Source organism: Oncorhynchus mykiss, chromosome 16 (genome assembly GCF_013265735.2).
Source record: "Oncorhynchus mykiss isolate Arlee chromosome 16, USDA_OmykA_1.1, whole genome shotgun sequence".
Classification (NCBI taxonomy): domain Eukaryota; kingdom Metazoa; phylum Chordata; class Actinopteri; order Salmoniformes; family Salmonidae; genus Oncorhynchus; species Oncorhynchus mykiss.
The window spans coordinates 19,860,538-19,886,943 of NC_048580.1; the positions used below are offsets into that span (position 1 = coordinate 19,860,538).

The following is a 26,406-nucleotide window of genomic DNA, read 5'->3' on the forward strand; positions in this document are numbered from 1 at the left end:
CGGTATACTGGGGTATTTGGAAATAGCTACGGGATGGTTTTTCGATACCTTTTCAATGATGTCTTTGAAGTTTTTCCCAATAAGCTTTGATATTTGTCGCTACTTTTTAAGTAAATGCCTGCAGTCAACTTGTGCAATACGTTGGGAGATCAAGCAGATCACATTTTCACTTCACCTGCCGCATTATTTTACAGGGTTTGTAAATAGAACTAAGAGAGATTGTTCTGGGACGACGGTGCAACTATAGTTTTCCTTTACAGAAAATACATGATTGAAACACATTCGGCAGAAAATTAGATGACACTATTTGGCCACACAAGTAAATGATCTTATGATGAAAAGGCAAGGTATTTTTTGGTAAAACAATGCATGGCCATCATATTTCTAATGTTTACCATAGAAAGAATGTAGCCAGCTACATTTCCTAATGCTTTGCATGAAGTTAATCTTGCATTTTATCAGAGAAAAGTAGGGTAGGCTACACCGAGACAAGTACCAGAGAAAAGTAGGGTAGGCTACACCGAGAAAAGTACAGGAGAAAAGTAGGGTAGGCTACACCGAGAAAAGTACAGGAGAAAAGTAGGGTAGGTTACACCGAGAAAAGTACCAGAGAAAAGTAGGGTAAGCTACACCGAGAAAAGTACCAGAGAAAAGTAGGGTAGGCTACACCGAGAAAAGTACCAGAGAAAAGTAGGGTAGGCTACACCGAGAAAAGTACCAGAGAAAAGTTGGGTAGGCTACACCGAGAAAAGTACCAGAGAAAAGTAGGGTAGGCTACACCGAGAAAAGTACCAGATAACAGTAGGGTAGGCTACACCGAGAAAAGTACAGAAGAAAAGTAGGGTAGGCTACACCGAGAAAAGTAGAGGAAAAAAGTAGGGTAGGCTACACAGAGAAAAGTACAGGAGAAAAGTAGGGTAAGCTACACCGAGAAAAGTACCAGAGAAAAGTACACCGAGAAAAGTACCAGAGAAAAGTAGGGTAGGCTACACCGAGAAAAGTACCAGATAACAGTAGGGTAGGCTACACCGAGAAAAGTACAGAAGAAAAGTAGGGTAGGCTACACCGAGAAAAGTAGAGGAGAAAAGTAGGGTAGGCTACACAGAGAAAAGTACAGGAGAAAAGTAGGGTAAGCTACACCGAGAAAAGTACCAGAGAAAAGTAGGGTAGGCTACACCGAGAAAAGTACCAGAGAAAAGTAGGGTAGGCTACACCGAGAAAAGTACCAGAGAAAAGTAGGGTAGGCTACACCGTGAAAAGTACCAGAGAAAAGTAGGGTAGGCTGCACCGAGAAAAGTACAGAAGAAAAGTAGGGTAGGCTACACCGAGAAAAGTACAGGAGAAAAGTAGGGTAGGCTACACCGAGAAAAGTACCAGAGAAAAGTAGGGTAGGCTACACCGAGAAAAGTACAGGAGAAAAGTAGGGTAGGCTACAATGAGAAAAGTACCAGAGAAAAGTAGGGTAGGCTACACCGAGAAAAGTACAGGAGAAAAGAAGCTACACATCAGTCAGGGTGCTTGCTGTCTGCTGATAGAATGCCCGTTCGTGTCGTGAATTCTCACCATCCAAGTGGAGAAGTGCAACTGAACCACAAAATTAGTCGGAGGCCGAGCAGAAATTACAATAAGAAGCATTTTAGATCTGCGTTTACAAAACGCAGCAATATGTTTTTTTTCTGCGTGAAAAACACTGAAACTTGCTAGTTAACAAAAATATAACCGCAATATGTAAAGTGTTGGTTCGATGTTTCATGAGCTGAAATAAAATATCCCAGAAATTTTCCACATGCCCAAAAAGCGTATTTCTCTCAAATTTTGTACACCAATTTATTCACATCCCTGTTAGTGAGCATTTCTCCTTTGCCAAGATAATCCAGCCACCTAACAGGTGTGGCATATCAAGAAGCTGATTAAACAGCATGATCATTACACAGATGCAACTTGTGCTGGGGATAATAAAAGGCCATTAAAATGTGCACTTTTGTCACACAATAGAATGCCACAGATGTCTCAAGTTGAGGGAGTGTGCAATTAGCATGCTGACTGCAGGAATGTCCACCAGAGCTGTTGCCAAACAATTGAGTGTTAATTTCTCTACCATAAACCACCTCCAACATCGTTTTAAAGAATTTGGCAGTATGTCCAACCGGCCTCAATACCGCAGACAAGGTGTATGATGTCGTGTTGGTGAGTGGTTTGCTGATTGATGTCAACGATGTGAACAGAGTGCCCCATGGTGGCGGTGGGGTTACGGTGTGGGCAGGCATAAGCTACGGACAATTGAACACGATAGTATTTTATCCATGGCAATTTAAATTCACAGATACCGTGGCAAGATCCTGAGGCCCATTGTGAGGCCCATTTTTTTTTTCAAGGTATCTGTGACCAATAGATGCATGTCTGTATTCCCAGTCATGTGAAATCCATAGATTGACTGATATCCTTATATGAGCTGTAAAACCTTTGAAATTGTTGCGTTTACATTTTTGTTCAGTATAAGTAAGTGGTGAAACGGCTAGCTTAGTTAGCGGTGCGCGCTAAATAGCGTTTCAATCGGTGATGTCACTTGCTCTGAGACCTTGAAGTAGTGGTTCCCCTTGCTCTCCAAGGGCCGCGGCTTTTGTGGAGCGATGGGTAATGATGCTTCGAGGGTGACTGTTGATGTGTGCAGAGGGTCCCTGGTTCGCGCCCGGGTATGGGCGAGGGGACGGTCTAAAGTTATACTGTTACATGCGCATCATATTGTGTTATCTTTCTGCCCTGTTTGAGAAGTCAAAGCCCTTTGGATGAGTTATCTGTACAGCTGCCACTGCCAATGTTCCCTCTAAACTGCGGGTGTGCGCCGTCCGCGCACCTCCTCCAGGACTGCAGCGCAGAGGAAATGCCAGGCCAAGCAGAGACGCAAGGGATTGAACTTCACTGAGTTCGCACAGTTAGTTTGCACTATATAGATCAACGTTTTTTTCTGTGATCGAATCAACATTATATCAGCCCCATTTTTAATGCAACAAACCAAAACAAATCTAACTTTGCAAGATTGAGTCTGATTTTGTTGTAGGCAGAGATTTGATCTTGCAACCTATCGGTTACTAGTCCAACACTCTAACCACTCGGCTACCTGCCGCCTCAGTTATAGATACTATAGGACAGTTGAGTTACTGCTTCCTACAAAAGCACAAAACGTGTAGGCTACATTTCAAGCTGTCTTTGAAAAGCCAGTTAGGTAAAATGCTTACGTCTTAATAATTAAAAGGGACAGTGTTGTACTTTGAGACGGGCTTAGATAGCCTACATTGTCTAATTCTCTGTATGGTAATAATAATGAAAAGTATCTTGTAAAGTGGTTTCTTGCATTATACAACACACTAATATCAGGCACTTCTTTTTACGTAAAAACTTTAACCTTTTCACATGTGAGTTGCAAATATCTCTAATGGTCGCCCCAGCGCGAGTTGTTTTATGCACTTGATGTCAGAACGCGCTCACTGTTCCAAAATGTGATTGTTACACAACAGGACAGTTAACATGCGCTGCCTGCTAATTATCTATCGGCTGTGTTTCAACTCGTCAATTTCAAATTATTTTCGAGTTGTATTTTCTAACAACAGTTTGAATTGAGGTGTGTTCCGCCTCCTCGTTAATTCACATAGAAGTAGCCCATTTCAGTGTTGCGGACAATTTATGTTTGAGGCTTTACTGTGCCTTATTTTCTGTAAATCGTGTTGTCGTTTCTACTGTAGCATGAAGTATGTATGCTAAACTTCCTGAAGTGAATGATCGTAGATGACACACCCCCTTCAACATGCATAATGCAAACAGACCAAACATCTTGTCTCCTCTTATCTTTGGTTGACGCGAAAAAACAAACATGTCAGTGCGCACAAACTACCCATCGTCAGGTTACTTTTGATTTCTAGAAAGTGTTTTACTCAATAATTTAGATCAATAGTGAGCTCACCCGTGATGTGATGAATTATAAATAGTAATTGCTATTAGCTAATTCATATTGTGGTTTCTGTCAGCCGAGAGTTCTCTAAATATGACCGCTTGTGTTACTTCAATCTTTCCTCAGTTAGCGCTAGGACTAATGTAGCCTACATTTTCCATTTTGGATGATTGTGTTATGCTGTCGCTACTTCTGTGAATGTCTGAACATTGCATCCCAAAAATGGTCACATTCAGGACATAACTTTGTAAGGAATGTGTTACTGCAAAATGTTTCTGTGAAAAAAAAGTGTTGCCAACTCAAAAGCTGACTGTTGCGTCAATCTAAACTGGCATTCTAATCACACCAGTTTGAGCGTATGCTGCAGGGACCACTGTAGTGGTGGTCACACCCGTTTGTTGGTACATGTGAAAAGGTTTCAAGTCTCATGCAATGTAGGCCTGCATTGAACACCACATATAGGCTACTGTAGACAATATCATAGAAATCCCAAACTATTTCCATGTGATCATTTTGGAAAGATTTCCTCCATTGGTTTTGTTGGTAGGCCTACATTATGCACAAATAGCCACAATAGCCTATTGGCTACTGTCTAAACCTGTAAGGGTACAGCCTCAGTGTTCACTGGAAACGCATGCCAGAAGTTGCACGAAATTCTCACAACATTCAAGTTCTCTCTCACAAATTTGCTCAGTGCCCCCCAAAATTAGAGGGAATATTGGCCACTGCTATCTTGATTTCCTTGCGTTTTTTTCTCCTCTCCGTTCTCGACTGCCTGCTCCTCCCAGTTATGCTCTGAGCAGAGCAGACAGACCCGTTGTCCTAGCGACTCCACACAGACACAGTGTGAACACATGCTGATTCAGAGTCAGTACGGTTCTTCCTTCAGGCAAGCATGCGTCAACATTTTGTTCATTTGCACAATGTCTCGCGTTCACATTCGCTTGTAAATGTCCAAACTCAACAAAAATTACATTTGGTAGCTCCTACCTATATGTATAACTTTATGAGCTGGATTGCCTGTCTTTGCAAATTAGTTTATTTTCGTTTGCTCATTAGCATGTTTAGCTAGCAGCCTCCATGGAGATTCACAATAACTTGTGCACATTTTCTTAGCATTCTAGAAATATATATTTTTTGCGTTTAATGACGCCTCCTTGGGTACTATGTCGGTACATACTGTAAATCCCAGAATGAGAGAAGGACGGTATTACAATATGAAAATCTGGATACCGCCCAACCCTACATAGAACATCAAAGGGGGTGTCGAGAGTGTATGTGTGTGTGAGTTGTATCTCTTTACCCTTGTATTGACTCACACATTTTCTTTGAAGAAAGCTTAAATAAAGAGTTGAGTTCCTGCAGCATCAGAGGGGAGATTTAGATTGCTGTTTATAGTCTGTCGCATAGCTGCTAGTGGCAAGATGGTGTTTTTGAAGTTGTTATAGTTCAACTAGCTCAACATTTACTGAGTGTGTGTGTGTGTGTGTATGTGTGTGTGTCAGTGTCAACGAGTGTGTCTGCATGAATGTGTGGGGCTCAGAAAATGGAGCCATCCACCGGATTATCAGAAGACAGCTCTTTGAAAAGGAGGGTCCTCATTTGCATAAGCGGCCGCAAAAAAAAGACCTACAGAAAAGAAAAGAAAGAGGGAGAGAGAGCAGTGGCGACACTTGCCAAGCCAATGGATGGGGGATAATGCTTTGGATAGGTTCAAGTATTCAGGGCAGGGAAGGGTTTCGGCCCCCCGGTTCCCTCAAAGCAAATGGAAATAATGTGAAATTAGTAAATAAATTGAATAATGATAGTACTGTCAGGCTGATGTGGTGGGGAGGGACGATAAAAAGGAGGAAGATAGGGAGGGAAAGACACCGAAGTCTGCGGCCTCTCTTGTGGGAGCACTGTTGGCTTAGCTGCTGGTGGTTGGCAGCTCTCACCAACAACACTGGCCCTTGCCAAAGCCAGTGTGTGTACGCCCCAGGCGCCCGCTTCTGCTGCCTCTGCACAGGGGGCCTTGTCTGGTTCACTTTCCATCTCTGTCTTTCTCCCTCTTTCCATCTCTCCCAGCCTTTCTCCCACCCTCTTTCACTCTCTGTCATCTCGCTCTCTCTCCGATTCACTGTCTCACATTATCCCTCTCTCTTCATCCCCCCTCTATCCATCTCTCTCTCTCCCTCCCCCCTGTGTGGTGTCCGGAGGGGATGTCCCCAGCCTTCTGATAAAGAACTCACACCACCCACACCCAAAGCAGAGTCACCTTGGAGCTGTCATAGCGGCCATCGCGCCAGACAGGCTCCAGGGCTAACTGCTCAGATGACAATAAGCACAGTTTACACTGGTCTGGGATCTGATGACCAGACAGAAAAGTATCAGACTGGTGGTATTGTGAGCGTTGACCTTGCAATAGAACATTACAAAGGCAAAATGTGGGGTCTAACATGCTTTTCATATTTCAAACATCTCTACATGTGACCGACATACATTTGACATGCTAAACCAAAAGTTTTCTGAGGGTATTTAACATACAAATGAAAATATCACCGCATAGATGACGCTCTTCTCGACTCTGCAGTTAATTACCAACCGTTAATCAGTCATTAGGGCTAAATGACTAAATGAAGGAGAGCCGGCTTGGGGAGAAATGTGTTTTACATGGCGTGCTTAATAAGCACAATATGAGCAGTGCTCAAATGAGTTTCTATTTTCCAATAATGACCTGATCTCCTGAGAGGTTCTCTGTGTGTGTGTACCTCAATGCTACTGTGTTGATTACCTTCTATACTCATATAGGCAGGAATTATCTATACTGATGGGTGATATGGCCTGAGATAACATTCAATGTGGTTCCAAAGTCACACAATTGAGCTTTACATTCAGGGTACATTGTGTGTGTGACCTGTGTTGAAGTAGGTGGCAAATTAATGGTTGTGGTATGATTCACAAGTGGTAGGCTACTCAATGTTATCTTTATCCCTACAGAACAAACCGTGTGTGTGTGTGTGTGTGTGTGTGTGTGTGTGTGTGTGTGTGTGTGTGTGTGTGTGTGTGTGTGTGTGTGTGTGTGTGTGTGTGCGCGTGCAGTGCAAGGCCCAAATCTGGAGTTAACCTGTCCATTCCAGCCTGCAACTGCGGCTTCCCTTCAGCGTATATATGGTCCGACTAGTAAACTGTCTTCTGTTTGTTTGTCTACTCTCTGTTTACCTACAAACCCAAAAGTTTCCTCTTTGGCTTGCCCGCCCACCCACATGGCATCCGGGCTTGTCCCTGGGATGTCCCCAGAGTGCCACGGACCACCAGCGCAGACACACACACCACCTGTCTGACCATGCCGCCGCCTCACTCACACACACACACTACCATATCCATATTTACTCACAGGCAGGACATTCTATCTGTACAGTTTAAAACACTACAGAGGTTGCCAACATTAACACACACACACACACACACACACACACACACAACAGGGCTCCTAATGTTTCCGGCCTCTGAAAATATAATTTAATATTCCCCCACCCCTCTGAAAGGCTTAATACATTCCAATTTGCCGCTCGTAAAGTCAAAATCTACAGCAACACTGCCCCAGCCGGGGTTGGATTTCCCCACCAAGCAATGACTGGAGTACAGAGTGAGTTCCATGGGGGAAAACAATACAGCCAACTATACCATAAGGGTATAATATAATAACATCAGTAACCAGGAATGATGTACCCAGTTTCCCAGTAATACTAGAGCCACTATGGTTTGCCTACATGCTACATCTGATGTAACAAGGTTCAGCTAATTAGCTAATAAACCTACCATCTAGCGTGCCTAGCTTCCTGCTAATAACAACATCAATAGAATAGACAGAAATTATCGTTGACCCAGTTGCCTAGCCTAGCTTCATGATAATACCAACATCGAAACATTAGCCAGGAGTGACAGGTAGCCTAGCCTCTAGCCTAGTTTCCCATTCCCCAGCAGCATAAATGCTAAATGAGCTCCCTACTGAAAGAAAGGATGGATTAGTGACTAGTTCCAGGGTTGGTTGCCTTCGCCAACAATTTTCCGATAATGGAGGTAAAGACACCTCTGGAGGTTAGGTAAGGTTACGCTGAGCTGTGTGTTAGCCGAGAATGGATGGATTAACCCTTCTGCTCTGTTTGGCCCCAATAATTGGCCTGCAGGGACTGAACTCGAGAATAGCTTTGACTGAACCAGGTGACTGCTCTCTGGCCACTCAGGAGAAAGCACCTGGAACACTGACTGACTGGACGGGCTGGGCTCTCTAGGGTGCAGACCTGGGTTCAACTAGTATTTGCAATCATTGAAATGATATGAGAGTTTGCTCTAGCCTGCCTGAAGTGCCAGATGGGTTGGGTTTGCAGTTTTGGGACTACTCTATTGGTCCATTAAGCCAGGAAAGCTCAATCAAGCACAGATAAAGTATTTGAAATTATTTCAAACCGTATTTGAACCCAGGTCTGCTAGGGTGCGAGTCAGAATGTGTGAGTATGATCCATCTGAAAATAGTGAAATGACAGTTGAATGAGCACATAATATTTCACTCAACTGAGTTGGTCATGTGTTTTGTGAGCAACCATGTTGGAATCAAGGCTGGCAAAGTAAAGAGAAATTAGGGTGACAGTTGAAATGGATGATCATTTGGCTACTTCATCCTCTAATGAAGTAACTCATTTATTTTATAAATGATTTGGTTTGTCCTAAATCGTCCTGCCAATCCCAAAACACCCTGTGGCTTGGGAGTCTACGATACACCATGTTGCTAAGGGGAAAAAGTTGAATAAGTGGAAAATATGCTCTACATACAAACAAATAACTTGGCCGCCATGCACTGCGTCGACACCAGTGCTATTGCTAGCACTAACAGAATGTCCACTACATTTCTGCCCACAGATCTGCAATAGAATTGTGAAGCCCAAGAGAGACAAATCGCTTCCCTAAAACGTCCAGTTTGTGTGTTGCAGCCTACATTTAGTACACTGCAGCTTTGAAATCCATAAACCCCCAAAAAGGATTGGATTTCCTCCAACAATCTGACATTCTGTAAATCCCCATATTCTAAAGCTCCAAACAAACTTTCTCTTTCTTTCCCTCTTTTTTTAGGTTGTAATGTGAATTGAGTGGCCGGGGATTAACTGTGTTTCGTGAGAGTGGTTGTGTGTGAGAGTGTGTGTGTATGCATGTGTGTGTGTCAGGGAAAGAAAGTGATGGTAAGAAAGAGAGAGAGAGAGAGTGGTGGTGATAATGGGTAAATGGAAAGAGAAGAGGGGAAAGGGGGATACCTAGTCAGTTGTACAACTGATTGCATTCAACTGAAATCTGTATTCCGCATTTAACCCAACCGCTTTGCATCAGAGACGCGGGAGGATGCCTTAATCGACATCCACGTCTTCGGCCCTAGTGAACAGTGGGTTAACTGGCTTGCGCAGAACGACAGATTTTTACCTTGTTGAGGCTCTCTGTGCATGTGCTGCATACCCTGGTATGGCACAAGGATGGTATATAGCCCAAACTGTCACAGTTCTGGTCAGCTTAAGGGGTGGTTCTCAATGACATAGCAGCTGGGTCTGGTCTGCTTAGTCCATTGACTGGATATGAACCAGAAAAAGGAAGCCTATGAAATGTCTCGCTTTCTCTATCGTCTCTGGTGGTGTGAGTGGTTTGGCTGGAATCATGGGAGTTTGGGCCTTGAACAACAGAAAAATATTAGCGTAAACTGACTATAAATGTAATTCTATAGGTTTTTGAGTCTGTATTTAAAATATTTACAGCTGTTATTAGGAGAAAAGAAGAGCAATATATGATCAGAAAACTACAGACACGTTATATAAGTCGCTAGAAATGACATCGTGGCAGGGATCCTACTCATCTATGTCATAGAGCAGCACTCTCCCATTTTGTCCAGGACAAAACAGTCAAAATGAGACTGAAAATGTGTAGGACTTCACTAAACAGTCCATAATAACATCCCAAATGTTAATTTTGGTGGAACTGCCCTTTAAAAGCAATGGACAGCATGCGTGGGTGTGATAGTTCTACTAATAAAAATAAAATTTAAATAATACTCATTATCTAGGCAGAGTGAAAACCCTGGAGAAAGTCACAGAAACATCAATGAACGCAAAACCAAAAGGGTAAATCCATTTCAATTCGATACATTTTTGACAGCATCCCTTTTGATTTAAATAAAACTTTTTATACATGTTTGCCTGTGGAAAAAGTGGTCAGAAATGGACTTTTTGGACCGGAGTGCAAAAATGTTCAGGAGACAAAAGGTGCGAAAGTTGACCCTTGTTGCATACCCCACCATACCACGAGAGACATCCGTCTTCATCACTGGAAAAGATAAACGGTTGAGTTTGATATCATTTAAAAGCGTACAAACAGGGTTGTAAAACAACTTCATTAAACAAAATGTAAAAAATGTTTTTTTTATAACACTTTTACATCATCTAAAAATGCATAAGCTCTTTTTTTTCATAATCACATATGTTGTAGTTTAAACCCTACTTTACGTCATCTCAGGTTTTTGTGTTGTCTCAACCGACTGAGGGCACAACATGCTCTTGAATACAGAGTGGGTGTCATTTTAAATCAAGGATCTATTCCTTCAGACCACATCAATTCAGCTGGAACACAATAGATTTTTTTTTTTAATTGAAATTTCAACTTTACTACCACACAGATGGCCGCCGAGCCACCCACCGTCAACTTAAATGGTCATGTCTATTCTATTATCTACATTTCTATGAGTTCAATTGGTTTCCTATGGAGGATTCACAACATAATTGAATACAGAAGATATTCCTGTTCAAGTAAACTTTTTCTGATGTGTGGACCTCCAACCATATATGTGGTACCATTTGAAAGTGGAAATGTAACTTGTATTAAAACAGGGTCTAAACTAAAAACATATAAAACATTTTAAAAAATGAATTTCTGTGTTTTTAGATAATTGATGTTTAAGGTTAGAAAATGACAATTGTTATTTTTTTCAATAAATAAAATAGTTTGACAACCCTGTTTGTAAGCTTTTAAATGATATAAATATTTGATATTTTCCAGTGATGAAGACATGGATGTCTCATGGTAGGGTGGGGTATCCAAAATAGATCAACTTTTAGCACCATTATCTCTTGAATGTTTTGGCATTCATGTCCAAAATGTTACTTTCTGCAAATATGTATGGACGGTTTCGTTCAAATCAAAAAGGCATGCTGTCAAAAAGTGATTGATTTCAAATAGATTTACCCTAAAGAAAACTTCACAAATGTTTACTGTTGTTAGGCCAAGACACACACACAATGTCATTTCAGAATACCAATTGTTTTACCAACAAAATACAACACACTATATATTCCAGCCCATTCCTTGTGTGTGTGTGTTTCTCTCTAGCTACAGCCAGCTACACAGGAACATGTCTAGCTACAGCCAGGTACACAGGAACATGTCTAGCTACAGCCAGCTACACAGGAACATGTCTAGCTACAGCCAGGTACACAGGAACATGTCTAGCTACAGCCAGGTACACAGGAACATGTCTAGCTACAGCCAGCTACACAGGAACATGTCTAGCTACAGCCAGGTACACAGGAACATGTCTAGATACAGCCAGCTACACAGGAACATGTCTAGATACAGCCAGCTACACAGGAACATGTCTAGCTACAGCCAGGTACACAGGAACATGTCTAGCTACAGCCAGGTACACAGGAACATGTCTAGCTACAGCCAGGTACACAGGAACATGTCTAGCTACAGCCAGGTACACAAGAACATGTCTAGCTACAGCCAGCTACACAGGAACATGTCTAGCTACAGGAGGCCTCTGTATAATTCATGGACACAGTTTTATGAAATGTTTATGATATCATATTTTGACCATTATTACTCCGCTATGAGTCAGGGGTGTTAACACAGATGGAGAAACCTTGACACCGGGTACGCACAACCACCTCACTCCCTCTCACCAACAGAGGAAGGATATGTGGCATTTGGTAAAAATTATTACTCAAGTAAGCATTACAAACATAAATCACGCAAGGAGGAAAATCAAACTATTACGTCACTGAGTGTACGTGTGTGAGTGTGTGTACACTGCTTCGCTGTCTCGTAGCATTAGTGTGTTTATTTGGATCCCCATTAGCTTTAGCAGAAACTACTCTTCCTAGTGACTGAGTGAGTAGGAAGAGGTGGTCAGTGTCCCTGGCTAGCTCCCCAGTGTTTACTGACAGGAAATGTTTGTCCTGCAAAAGGGAAGGAACCCTGCCGCCCCTCTCGCCAAACACTGGGAGCGAGTCCCGACAAGACACACACACCACAGACAGCAATGCAGTGCCCCCCCACACCCACACACTATGCAATGTACCACTACCATCAGAATGTTCCTTATTCAAATTGATACAGACACAACTCAAATGAGAAATAATGGGGGATGTGGATACAACTGACTGCGTTTCACAGTTCCTCCTGTTGCTATTCCCAATGAACACCATGCTAATCCCAATGAACACCATGCTTTCCCCAATGAACACCACGCTAATCCCAATGAACACCATGCTAATCCCAATGAACACCATGCTAATCCCAATGAACACCATGCTAATCCCTATGAACACCATGCTATTCCCAATGAACACCATGCTATTCCCAATGAACACCATGCTAATCCCAATGAACACCATGCTAATCCCAATGAACACCATGCTTTCCCCAATGAACACCATGCTAATCCCAATGAACACCATGCTAATCTCAATGAACACCATGCTTTTCCCAATGAACACCATGCTTTTCCCAATGAACACCATGCTTTTCCCAATGAACACCATGCTTTTCCCAATGAACACCATGCTAATCCCAATGAACACCATGCTAATCCCTATGAACACCATGCTAATCCAATGAACACCATGCTAATCCCAATGAACACCATGCTAATCCCTATGAACACCATGCTAATCCCTATGAACAACATTGCTAATCCCTATGAACACCATGCTAATCCCAATGAACACCATGCTAATACACCCAGATGGAAAGTCAATACACTGACCCCAAACCACCTGGCTGGCCGGAGATTGGAGACTACGTCTCCTATAGCAACCTGTAGTCATTTTACATAGGCTAGATAAGATCCGCTTTAGAGGTGTGTCCATTTTGAGATGTCAGGTTGATTACCCTGCCCTCCTGTCCTGTTTGATCTAGGCAGTATTCAGTGTGTGTGTGTGTTATGCTCGGTTTACCATCACAGACAGTATATCACACGTGCATGATCTAACCAGGACAAGATGAAAGCTCTCTCCAACATCCAACCTTCAATAATCAATAAATAGCTAAGCTAAATTGTTGAGGCAAATATGCCAACAACTGCAGGAGGCCGGTAACACCGCAATTATAGCATTCCATTCCCGCCATCAGCACAGCAACACAGAGACATTTTATCTGCTAATATAGACCCACTTTTCTGAGGAGCAGAACAGCTCAGATCCACACAATGGAAATCTCTGTTCCTTTATACAAGACCTTTCAAACGCAGTCTCTACAATAACTATAGTGGTAGGCTGTTTGGAACTAAATGTTCAGACTCAAAATACTGCAACAGGCCAATACTCTTGATACCTTGAGTGCCAGCCTGTTTCATGGCAGCAACAAAGGAGTTGGCTATTCCAGAAATAGGCTAATATTCTGAGGTAAACCAGTCAACAATGCAGCCAAAACACATGTGCTTTAGTGAGCACTAACAATACACCACACAGTCCAATGAAACAGCAGAGAGAAGGTTTAAAGGACGTACAGTAGGGGTACTTACTGGCTGGCGATGGCGTGCTGTAGCCACTGAGGGACAAGCCGGGTAGGGCCGGGGGCGAGAGCCCCCCCAGCATGTGGGGGAAGAAGTATGAGTAGTGGGGCATGGGGAAGCCGTTGAGGTGAGGGCCCGGGATCGGGTTGCTCTTCCCAGCCATTTTGGCTCAATCCACCTCGACACCAAAAAAACGATATTGTGGCAATACAGAACGGAGTCAGTGTGGGTTACGGAGTGGTTCTAGTGCCCATACGGACGATGGACGTGTGGGGTATTCCCGTGGCGACTTTGGAGAAATGCCCTCAATTAGGAAACTACAATTGTGGAAATCCCCAAATGGCCGCCTGTTACCGACTGATGGAGAGGAGAGGAACAGGATAGTGGTTATGAAGGTGGTTATGAAGATTCACAAGGATTTTATAATGAGTCTTCCACTGTGGAGTCGGTTCCAGAGATGGGGAATGTGTAGAGACATGGTGCCTATGCAAGAGTCAGCTCTGGTATATACCCCCAACCGTTCAGAGTGTCTCTTTTAGTGGCCCTCAATCTTCACCTAGAGAGAAAGAGAGTGAGATCATTTAGAATTTAAAAACCACTTTGGGACAATGTCATACATAACAAAAATAAGTTTCAAAAACATTACATTTCATCCCTCACAAGTGAGACACAAAGAGAAGCACAGAGACACAGAGAGAGACAGACAGACAGACGAGACACACAGACAGACAGAGAGAAAGAAAGACGGAAAGAGAGGGAGAGAGAGTTCATTATTTTAAGATGCCAACATATTTCCCCTCTTTATTTAAAAGCATGGAAGTGAAGCTAATTACTGGAAATGTCTCATCTGAAATGGTACAAAAACAACCATTTCAGCTTAATTATCTTACGGAGCATTAAAAGCCATGAACAGAATGTGTGGGTATGTGATAGCTCTACCAATACACACACTCATTATCAAGGCTGGAGTGAAAACCCTGGGGAAATGTCCGAGAAATAAATGAACATGAATCAAAAGAAAACGTCGCTAATTATGACTGTTGTTAGTCCCCGAGGTCTTTCCCAAAGCCCAGTTATATTAAACACATGGGAGGTTTTTGTGTCAGTGTGTACTCACAGTCCAAGGTGTGTTAGTCCTTGGCCCGCTATCAAGGACTGTGGGCTCTCCTGCTCCGTAGCCGACGTGAGTAAGACATTTAAGACTGTTAACCATCGCAAGGCTGCCGGCCCAGACGGCATCGCTAGTAATGTCCTCAGAGCATGCACAGACCAGCTGGCTGGAGTGTTTACGGACATATTCAATCTCTCCCTATCCCAGTCCGCTGTCCCCACATGCTTCAAGATGGCTACCATTGTTCCTGTACCCAAGAAATCAAAGGTAAATGAACTAAATGACTACCGCCCCATAGCACTCACTTCTGTCATCATGAAGTGCTTTGAGACCCACTTCAGACCCACTTCAGACCCACTTCAGACCCACTTCAATTTGCTTACCTCCCCAATAGATCCACAGATGATGAAATTGCCATCGCACTGCACACTGCCCTATCCCATCTGCACAAGAGGAATACCTATGTAAGAATACTGTTTATTGACTATAGTGCAGCATTCAACACCATAGTACCCTCCAAGCTCATCATTAAGCTTGAGGCCCTGGTTCTGAACACCGCCCTGTGCAACTGGGTCCTGGACTTCCTGACGGGCTGCTCCCAGGAGGTGAAGGTAGGAAACAACACCTCCACTTCGCTGATCCTCAACACTGGGGCCCCTCCTGTACTCCCTGGTCACCCATGACCCCATGGCCACGCACACCCATGGCCACGCACGCCTCCAACTCAATCATCAAGTTTGCAGACGACACAACAGTAGTAGGCTTGATTACCAACAATGACGAGACAGCCTACAGGGAGGAGGTGAGGGCCCTGGGAGGGTGGTGCCAGGAAAACAACCTCTCACTCAACATCAACAAAACAATGGAGATGATTGTGGACTTCAGGAAACAGAGGGAGCACCCCGCTATCCACATCGACGGGACCGCAGTGGAGAAGGTGGAAAGCGTCAAGTTTCTCGGCGTACACATAACTGACAAACTGAAATGGCTCACCCACACAGACAGTGTGGTGAAGTCACAACGGCGCCTCTTCAACCTCAGGAAGCTGAAGAAATTTGTCTTCGTAACTAAAACACTCACAAACTTTTACATCACCACCTGGTACGACAACTGCACCGCCCGCAACCGCAGGGCTCACCAGAGGGTGGTGCGGTCTGCCCAACGCATCACCGGGGGCAAGCTACCTGCCCTCCAGAACACCCGATGTCACAGGAAGGCCAAAAGGATAATCAAGGACAACAACTGTTCACCCCACTTTCATCCAGAAGGCGAGGTCAGTACAGGTGCATCAAAGCTGGGACCGAGAGACTGAAAAACAGCTTCTAACAGCCATCAGACTGTTAAATAGCCATCACTAGCACATTAGAGGCTGCTGCCTATATACATAGACTTGAAATCACTGGCCACTTTAATAAATGGAACACTAGTCACTTTAATAATGTTTACATATCTTGCATTACTGATCTCATATGTATATACTGTATTCAATGCTATTCTACTGTATCTTTAGTCTATGCCGCTCTGACATTGCTCGTCCATATATTTATATATTCTTAATTCCATTCCTTAACTTAGATTTGTGTGTATTGTTGTGGAATTGTTAGATATTACTGCACTGTTGGAGCTATAAACACAAGCATTTCGCTACATCCGCAATAACATCTGCTAAACACGTGTATGTGACCAATAAAATTAGATTGGAAGACACACTGATACACGTGAAAACACACACACACATCAAAGCCATACAGCAGGTTTGAACAACACACATGTACACACACACACACACACACACACACACACACACACACACACACATTATATTAAACTGAGTCTCTATACACCATGAAATGTCAGAATATGTCATGCAAGAATACCCATTGTTTTACCAACATTAGACAAACACAATATACTGTAAGACTACCTATTCTAGTCCATTACTCAGACAACTCTCGTCTCTAGCTACAGCCAGGTAACTGGAACATGTCTAGCTACAGCCAGGTAACTGGAACATGTCTAGCTACAGCCAGGTAACTGGAACATGTCTAGCTACTGCCAGGTAACTGGAACATGTCTAGCTACAGCCAGGTAACTGGAACATGTCTAGCTACAGCCAGGTAACTGGAACATGTCTAGCTACAGCCAGGTAACCGGAACATGTCTAGCTACAGGAGGCCTCTGTATAAATCTAGGAAACAGTTTGATGACATTTCTATGACATATTTTGACCCTAATGACCCTGTCATGAGTCCGGTGTGTTACACACGGAGCAACGGTCTGAGGAACCTTAACGGGTTCACACAACCACCTTACTCCCTCTCAGCATTATACACATGAATCATGCAAGGGGGAAGAATCTGTTGAAATAAAATGTCTCATTGACATGCGTGACTCATGTGTATAATGCTTCCTTGAGCAATCCTTTCCACCAACCCCACACCTCCATCCTCCTTGGTGAGATGTGTGTCAGAAAAGTCTATATAGCCGTCTCCCTCTTGAATGAACGATATGCGTCTTCTAGCGATCTATTGATAAGATAGGCAGGCGCCTGTCAGTCACAAAGCAAGTGATGACAGGGAAGCACTGCTGGTTTGTCAGTCTGTTCCGCCTCTCGCTACCTGTGTTATTTGTGTGTGCTGTGGTTGGCTGCGGAGGAGGTAGCGCATTATGCTTCTTTATAGTCTCCTGTGAGTGAATGTACATGTCCCATGTAATGAAGGTGGTAACGATGAGTTGAAATCCATTTAATACATTGTTTGTGCCACATTCAATGCTTTCGCTTGTTTCATCTGCCTATATAGCCAGCCACGGAGTCGGAGTGCATAGGCTATTCAATGTTATTTGGTTGACGACGGTTCATTTGGCGCTCTAATTTCCATTCTGGTAGGCTACTACTGTTTTTTGGCAATTATCTGCAGATAAATTATGAAAACATTCGATGAAGATGTTGAAACCTCACTGCAGTAACAATAGGTAGGAGAGAGAGAAAGACTCATTCTGGTCCAAGAAAGAAAAAAAGACAGATTGAAGGTTATAGAAGCTAATGTCATGATACTGGTATTACTAAAGATATTGAAATAGGGATACCGATTTTATTGAAGTGTAGACAATTAAGTCGTCAACTGCTGCTTTCCGTGTAGCAAAGCCCATGTTTAACACCTGCTTCATTCTTCAATCACACCTGTAGGTCTATTCAGCGAAGCCTGACTTTTTGTATAAAAGTGGGGTTGCGTGTGGATTTCCACTATATAAACAAAAGTACGTGGACACCCCTTCAAATTAGTGGATTCGGCTATTTCGGCCACACCCGTTGCTGACAGGTGTATAAAATCGAGCACACAAACATGCAATCTCCATAGACAAACACTGTCAGTAGAATGGCCTTACTTGAAAAGCTCAATGACTTTCAACGTGGCACAATCATAGGATGCCATCTTTCCAACAAATGAGTTATTTTATTGTCTTCCCTGCTAGAGCTGTCCCAGTCAACTGTAAGGGCTGTTATTGTGAAATGTAAACGTCTAGGAGCAACAAAGTGGTAGGCCACACAAGCTCACAGAACGGGACCGCCGAGTGCTAAAGCGCGTAGCACATAAAAATCGTCTGTCCTCGGTTGCAACACCCACTACCGAGTTCCAAACTGCCTCTGGAAGCAACGTTAGCACAATAACTGTTCGTGGGAGCTTCATGAAATGGGTTTCTATGGTGTAAAGCTTGACTCCATTGGACTCTGGAGCAGTGGAAACGTGTTCCCTGGAGTGATGAATCACACTTCACCATCTAGCAGTAAAACGGACTAATCTGGGTTTGGTGGATGCTAGGAAAACACTACCTGCCAGAATGCATAGTGCCAACTGTAAAGTTTGGTGGAGGAGGAAAAATGATCGGAGTCTGTTTTTCATAGTTCGGGCTAAGCCCCTTAGTTCCAGTGAAGGGAAATCTTAATGCTACAGCATACAATGATATTCTAGAATATTATGTGCTTCCAACTTTGTGGCAACAGTTTGGGGAAGGCCATTTCCAGTTTCAGCATGACAATGCCACCGTGCAAAAAGCGAGGTCCATACAGCAATGGTTTGTTGAGATTGGTGTGGAAGAACTTGACTGCCCTGCACAGAGCCTTGACCTCAACCTCATTGAACACCTTCGGGATTAATTGGAATGCCGACTGTGAGCCAGGCCTAATCGCCCAACATCAGTGCCCCGCAGCAAGTCCTTGCAGCAATGTTCCAACATCTAGTGGGGAGCCTCCCAGAAGAGCTGTTATAGCAGTAATGGGGGGACCAACTGCATGTAAATGCCCATGATTTTGGAATGAGATGTTCGACGAGCAGGTATCCACATACTTTTTGTCATGTATGATCACTCGGCTACACATGCCTCTCCCTAATGTCAATATGCCTCGTCTATTGCTGTTTTGGTTAGTGATTATTGTCTTATTTCACTGTAAAGCCTCCAGCCCTGCTCAATACGCCTCAGCTAGCCCTTTTGTTCCACCCTCCACACATGCGCTGACCTCACCTGGCTTAAATGGTGCCTCCAGAGACAAAACCACTCTCATCATCACTCAATGCCTAGGTTTACCTCCACTGTATTCACATCATACCATACCCTTGTCTGTACATTATGCCTTGAATCTATTCTTCCGCACCCAGAAATCTGCTCCTTTTACTCTGTTCCGAACGCACTAGACGACCAGTTCTTATAGCCTTTAGCCGTACCCTCATCCTACTCCTCCTCTGTTCCTCTGGTGATGTAGAGGTTAACCCAAGCCCTGCAGCCCCTAGCTCCACTCCCATTCCCCAGGTGCTCTCATTTGTTGACTTCTGTAACAGTAAAAGCCTTGGTTTCATGAATGTTAAAACTTCTTATGGATAGGGGGCAGCATTTTTTGGATGAAAAGCATGCCCAGAGTAAACTGCCTCCTACTCAGTCCCAGATGCTATTATATGCATATTATTAGTATTGGATAGAAAACACTCTGAAGTTTCTAAAACTGTTTGAATGATGTCTGTGAGTTTAACAGATCTCATATGGCAGGCAAAAACCTGAGAAAAAAATCCAACCAGGAAGTGGGAAATGTGAGGTTTGTAGGTTTTCAACTCAGCCCCTATTGAATATACAGTGGGATATGGGTCATCTTGCACTTCCTAAGGCTTCCACTAGATGTCAACAGTCTTTAGAACATTGTTTCAGGCTTCTACTTTGAAGGGGGGCTGAATGAGAGGGGAATGAGTCAGAGGTCTGCCAGCAGCCTCGGTCTCGTGACGTGCGGTCATGAGAAAGTTACCTCTCGTTCCATTGCTTTTCTACAGACAAATGAATTCTCCGGTTGGGACATTATTGAACATTTATGATAAAAATATCCTAAAGATTGATTCTATACATCGTTTGATTTGTTTCTACGACCAGTAATATAACTTTTTGGGAATTTTCGTCCGACATTTCCGCTGGACTTGCCCGCGCCTCGTGAGTTTCGATTTGTTTTCTAAACGCCCTAATAAAAGGTGGAATTTGGACATAAATGATGGACTTTATGGAACAAATCAAACATTTATTGTGGAACTGGGATTCCTGGGAGTGCATTCTGACGAAGATCAAAGGTAAGTGAATATTTATAATGCTATTTCTCACTTATGTTGACTCCAACATGGCGGATATATTCTTGGGTTGTGTATGTCGTCTGAGCGCCGTACTCAGATTATTGCATGGTTTGCTTTTTCCATCAAGTTTTTTTTTTTAAATCTGACACAGTGGTTGCAATAAGGAGAAGTATATCTTTAAATCTGTGAACAACACTTGTATCTTTTATTAATGTTTATCATGAGTATTTCTGTAATTTGATGCGGCTCTGTGCAAATTCACATGATGTTTTTGGATATAAATATGAACTTGATCGAACAAAACATACATGTATTGTGTAACAAGTTGCCCCGGGAGTGTCATCTGATGAAGAATATCAAAGGTTAGTGATGAATTTTATCAATATTTCTGCTTTTTGTGACTCCTCTCTTTGCTTGGAAAATCGCTGTATGCTTTCTGTGACTAGTTGCTGACCTAACATAATATGTTCTGCTTTCGCCGAAAAGCTTTTTTAAAATTGGACACAATTGGTTGGATTAACAAGAATTGTATCTTTAAAAATGGTGCCTAGTGCTTGTATGTTTGAGAAAATTGAATTATGAGATTTCTGTGGATTGAATTTGGCGCCCTGCAATTTCATTGGCTGTTGGCGAGGGGTTCCGCTAGCAGTCCTAGACAGGTTAACATTAGAAGCCACCTCCCTAAGTTTGTTTTATTCACTGCTTTAGCACACTCCGCCAACCCGGATGTCCTAGTCGTGTCTGAATCCTGGCTTAGGAAGGCCACCAAAAATCCAGAAATGTACATCCCTAACTATAACATTTTCCGACAAGATAGACCTGCCAAAGGGGCGGAGTTGCAATCTACAGCAGAGATATCCTGCAGAGTTTGGTCATACTATCCAGGTCTGTGCCCAAACAATTCAAGCTTCTACTTTAAAAAATCCACCTTTACAGAAACAAGTCTCTCACCGTTGCCACTTGTTATAGACCCCTTCAGCCCCAAGCTGTGCCCAGGACACCATATGTGAATTGATTGCCCCCCATCTATCTTCAGAGTTCGTACTGTTAGGTGACCTAAACTGGGACATGCTTAACACCTCGGCCGTCCTACAATCTAAACTAGATGCCCTCAATCTAACACAAATTATCAAGGAACCTACCAGGTACAACCCTAAATCCGTAACCATGGGCAACCTCTTAGATATCATCCTGACCAACTTGCACTCTAAATACACCTCTGCTGTCTTCAACCCGGATCTCAGCGATCATTGCCTCATTGCTTACATGCGCAATGGATCTGTGGTCAAACGACCACCCCTCATCACTGTCAAACGCTCTCTAAAACACTTCAGCAAGCAGGCCTTTCTAATCGACCTGGCCCGGGTATCCTGGAAGGTTATTGAACTCATCCCGTCAGTAGAGGATGCCTGGTTGCTCTTTAAAAGTGCTTTCCTTACCATCTTAAATAAGCATGCCCCATTCAAAAAATGTAGAACTTAGAACAGACATAGCCCTTGGTTCACCCCAGACTTGACTACCCTTGACCAGCACAAAAACATCCTGTGGCGTTCTGCATTAGCATCGAATAGCCCCCGCGATATGCAACTTTTCATGGAAGTCAGGAACCAATATACTCAGTCAGTTAGGAAAGATAAGGCTTGCATTTTCAAACAAACAGAAATTTGCATCCTGTAGCACTAATTCCAAAAAGTTTTGGGACACTGAAGTCCATGGAGAATAAGAGCACCTCCTCCCAGCTGCCCACTGCACTGAGGATAGGTAACACTGTCACCACCAATAAATCTACGATAACTTCAATAAGCATTTTTCTACGGCTGGCCATGCTTTCCACCTGGCTACCCCTACACCGGCTAACATCTCAGCACCCCCTGCAGCAACTTGCCCAAGCCCCCCCCTCCCGCTTCTCCTTCACCCAAATCCATACAGCTGATGTTCTGAAAGTGCTACAAAATCTGGATCCCTACATATCAGCTGGGCTAGACAATCTGGACACTCTCTTTCTAAAATGATCCACCGAAATTGTTGCAAACCCTATTACGAGCCTATGCAACCTCTCTTTCGTATAGTCTGAGATCCCTGAAGATTGGAAAGCTGCCGCGGTCTTCCCTCTCTCCCTCTTCCCTCTCGCAATCTTGTTTCCGAGCTGGTCATGGGTGCACCTCAGCCACGCTCAAGGTCCTAAAATATATCATAACCGCCATCGATAAAAGACAGCACTGTGCAGCCGTCTTCATCGACCTGGCCAAGGCTTTCGACTCTGTCAATCACAGCATTCTTATCGGCAGACACAATAGCCTTGGTTTCTCAAATGATTGCCTCACCTGGTTCACCAACTACTTCTCAGTTCAGTGTGTCAAATCGGAGGGTCTGTTGTCCGGACCTCTGGCAGTCTCTATGGGGATGCCACAGGGTTCAATTCTCGGGCCGACTCTTCTCTGTATATATCAATGATGTTGCTCTTGCTGCTGGTGATTCTCTGATCCACCTCAACGCACACGACACCATTCTGTATACAACTGGCCCCTCTTTGGTCACTGTGCTAACAAACCCCCAAATGAGCTTCAATGCCATACAACACTCCTTTGAGGCCTTCAACTGCTTTTAAATGCAAGTGAAACTAAGTTGGCCAGGTCGCAGTTGTAAATGAGAACTTGTTCTCAACTGGCCTACCTGGTTAAATAAATAAATAAAATAAATGTAGCACACGTTTGTTTATGTCCATCTCCCAGACATGGTTTATATGGTGCAGTGCCCCTGGTTTGTGTCTGTCTCTTCATCAGGCTGAGAGCATGGCTTTATGGGCTCTACAAAGTGCTCTCCCTGTCATATCCCTGGGAAGCCGGATACCTACCACCCACCCACCCACACTTAAAAACAGAGGGCTCTGCACGAGGGGCATATTACAATAACGAAAGAGCTTTAAAAACCCACGGGAGCTGTTTTATTTCACTTTTAAAACCTCACTTGTACTACCCACCTGTTTTACTGTTTAGAGCCATATTGAGAGGACATAGGCTACATAATAGCTGAGGTACAGTTACATATTGGTCTGTTTCACATGTCAAAACATCAGAGTAAATCATCTAACCAGGCTTAAAACACAGCATAATCATGGAAATGCATGCTCACTGCATATTTAGATATGGTGGATTAGCTATAGGTTGTGTATCCACAACGTGCCGACCGAGATCAAAGGAAAGGTTGGAGGCTGAAAATGGGTCAATTGCTACAGTGCCTTGCGAAAGTATTCGGCCCCCTTGAACTTTACGACCTTTTGCCACATTTCAGGCTTCAAACATAAAGATATAAAACTGTATTTTTTTGTGAAGAATCAACAACAAGTGGGACACAATCATGAAGTGGAACGACATTTATTGGATATTTCAAACATTTTTAACAAATCAAAAACTGAAAAATTGGGCGTGCAAAATTATTCAGCCCCTTTACTTTCAGTGCAGCAAACTCTCTCCAGAAGTTCAGTGAGGATCTCTGAATGATCCCATGTTGACCTAAATGACTAATGATGATAAATACAATCCACCTGTGTGTAATCAAGTCTCCGTATAAATGCACCTGCACTGTGATAGTCTCAGAGGTCCGTTAAAAGCGCAGAGAGCATCATGAAGAACAAGGAACACACCAGGCAGGTCCGAGATACTGTTGTGAAGAAGTTTAAAGCCGGATTTGGATACAAAAAGATTTCCCAAGCTTTAAACATCCCAAGGCGCACTGTGCAAACAATAATATTGAAATGGAGGAGTATCAGACCACTGCAAATCTACCAAGACCTGGCCGTCCCTCTAAACTTTCAGCTCATACAAGGAGAAGACTGATCAGCGATGCAGCCAAGAGGCCCATGATCACTCTGGATGAACTGCAGAGATCTACAGCTGAGGTGGGAGACTCTGTCCATAGGACAACAATCAGTCGTATATTGCACAAATCTGGCCTTTATGGAAGAGTGGCAAGAAGAAAGCCATTTCTTAAAGATATCCATAAAAAGTGTCATTTAAAGTTTGCCACAAGCCACCTGGGAGACACACCAAACATGTGGAAGAAGGTGCTCTGGTCAGATGAAACCAAAATTGAACTTTTTGGCAACAATGCAAAATGTTATGTTTGGCGTAAAAGCAACACAGCTCCTCACACCATCCCCACTGTCAAACATGGTGGTGGCAGCATCATGGTTTGGGCCTGCTTTTCTACAGCAGGGACAGGGAAGATGGTTAAAATTGATGGGAAGATGGATGGAGCCAAATACAGGACCATTCTGGAAGAAACCCTGATGGAGTCTGCAAAAGACCTGAGACTGGGACAGAGATTTGTCTTCCAACAAGACAATGATCCAAAACATAAAGCAAAATCTACAATGGAATGGTTAAAAAATAAACATATCCAGGTGTTAGAATGGCCAAGTCAAAGTCCAGACCTGAATCCAATTGAGAATCTGTGGAAAGAACTGAAAACTGCTGTTCACAAATGCTCTCCATCCAACCTCACTGAGCTCGAGCTGTTTTGCAAGGAGGAATGGGAAAAAATGTCAGTCTCTCGATGTGCAAAACTGATAGAGACATACCCCAAGCGACTTACAGCTGTAATCACAGCAACTTAAGGGGGCTGAATAATTTTGCACGCCCAATTTTTCAGTTTTTGATTTGTTAAAAAAGTTTGAAATATCCAATAAATGTCGTTCCACTTCATGATTGTGTCCCACTTGTTGTTGATTCTTCACAAAAAAATACAGTTTTATATCTTTATGTTTGAAACATGAAATGTGGCAAAAGGTCGCAAAGTTCAAGGGGGCCGAATACTTTCGCAAGGCACTGTATGTATTCTATCCCCAAGCCATCTGGAACTTACGTCACCTAAGCCGGCCATTTTAAACCATAAACTAAACGACCTTACAACTGACCCCTTGTACAGAAATACGTATTTCTCACATCTAGCTGCTCTCACTGTGTTCAAGAGATTTCCGTTACATTCTCTGTCTGTCGATACGTGGAAACCTGGGAGAGAGATTGGTCTACAGTTCACTTAAAGGCGACCAGGGTTGGGGAGTAACAGATTACATGTAATACGTTACATGTAAGGGATTACAATAAAAGGGTAACTCTAATCCGTTACGTTCCCAGCAAAAATCTTGTAATCAGAATACAGATACTTTCGAAAAACTAGATGATTAATTCCGAGGATTACTTTTAAATTCAGAAAGGAGGTTTGCGGAAAAAAATATCTTTGACACTTCTGTTTTCTCAATGACATTCAAATCCGTATTGAAAAAAGGCGGCAGTATAAATTTGTTCCACATGAGCGAGTCTGACCACAAGTCAGAGACCACTATGAGGACACACAAAATGGGTTTGATGGATCAAGAGCAGGAATGGGCTTTTGTACAGTCCAAACTATGTCTTCCAATGGTACGACTGCTGTCGGCATCCAAAGATTATCCAACTTGAATAAATGCTTGGAGGTAAGGACGACAGCAGTGTAGTCTACGGAGATACGGATATCACTTATTATTGTTATCTACATAGAGCATCGATGTGAATCACACTGTTGATCTCTCATTTAGCTATTTGCGCCTTACGGATTGTGGTTGTTGTGGATGGCTGTTCACAAATCTAAATATGTATTTGAACCCAATAATGATTGAATTCAAGAAGTTTAAGCTGCCTATCAATCATTGTTTTTGACTTAAAAGGGGCAATCTGTAGTTACTACATCAATTTTTGGACTAATGAATTATATATATATAAAATAAAGAAAACCCTTGAATGAGTAGTTGTGTCCAAACTTTTGACTGGTACTGTGTATTAACTTTTGACTGGTACTGTGTATTAACTTTTGACTGGTACTGTGTATTAACTTTTGACTGGTACTGTGTATTAACTTTTGACTGGTACTGTGTATTAACTTTTGACTGGTACTGTGTATT

The 26,406-nt window shown here is 43.1% G+C and overlaps 1 protein-coding gene across 5 annotated transcripts in view; it reads right to left on the reverse strand.

Annotated features, from left to right (window-relative positions):
• The window catches only part of raraa (retinoic acid receptor, alpha a), a 216,930-nt gene that overhangs the window by 108,082 nt on the left and 82,442 nt on the right, over positions 1 to 26,406 (reverse strand). For 3 of the 5 annotated variants that reach the window (XM_036946442.1, XM_036946441.1, XM_036946443.1), the window contains exon 3: positions 13,749 to 14,310. In XM_036946442.1, the coding sequence (XP_036802337.1) occupies positions 13,749 to 13,917 (169 nt within the window). In that variant the 5' untranslated portion in view covers positions 13,918 to 14,310. The remainder of the gene's footprint in view (positions 1 to 13,748; positions 14,311 to 26,406) is intronic. The other 2 variants (XM_036946446.1, XM_036946444.1) reach the window with 1 other exon arrangement.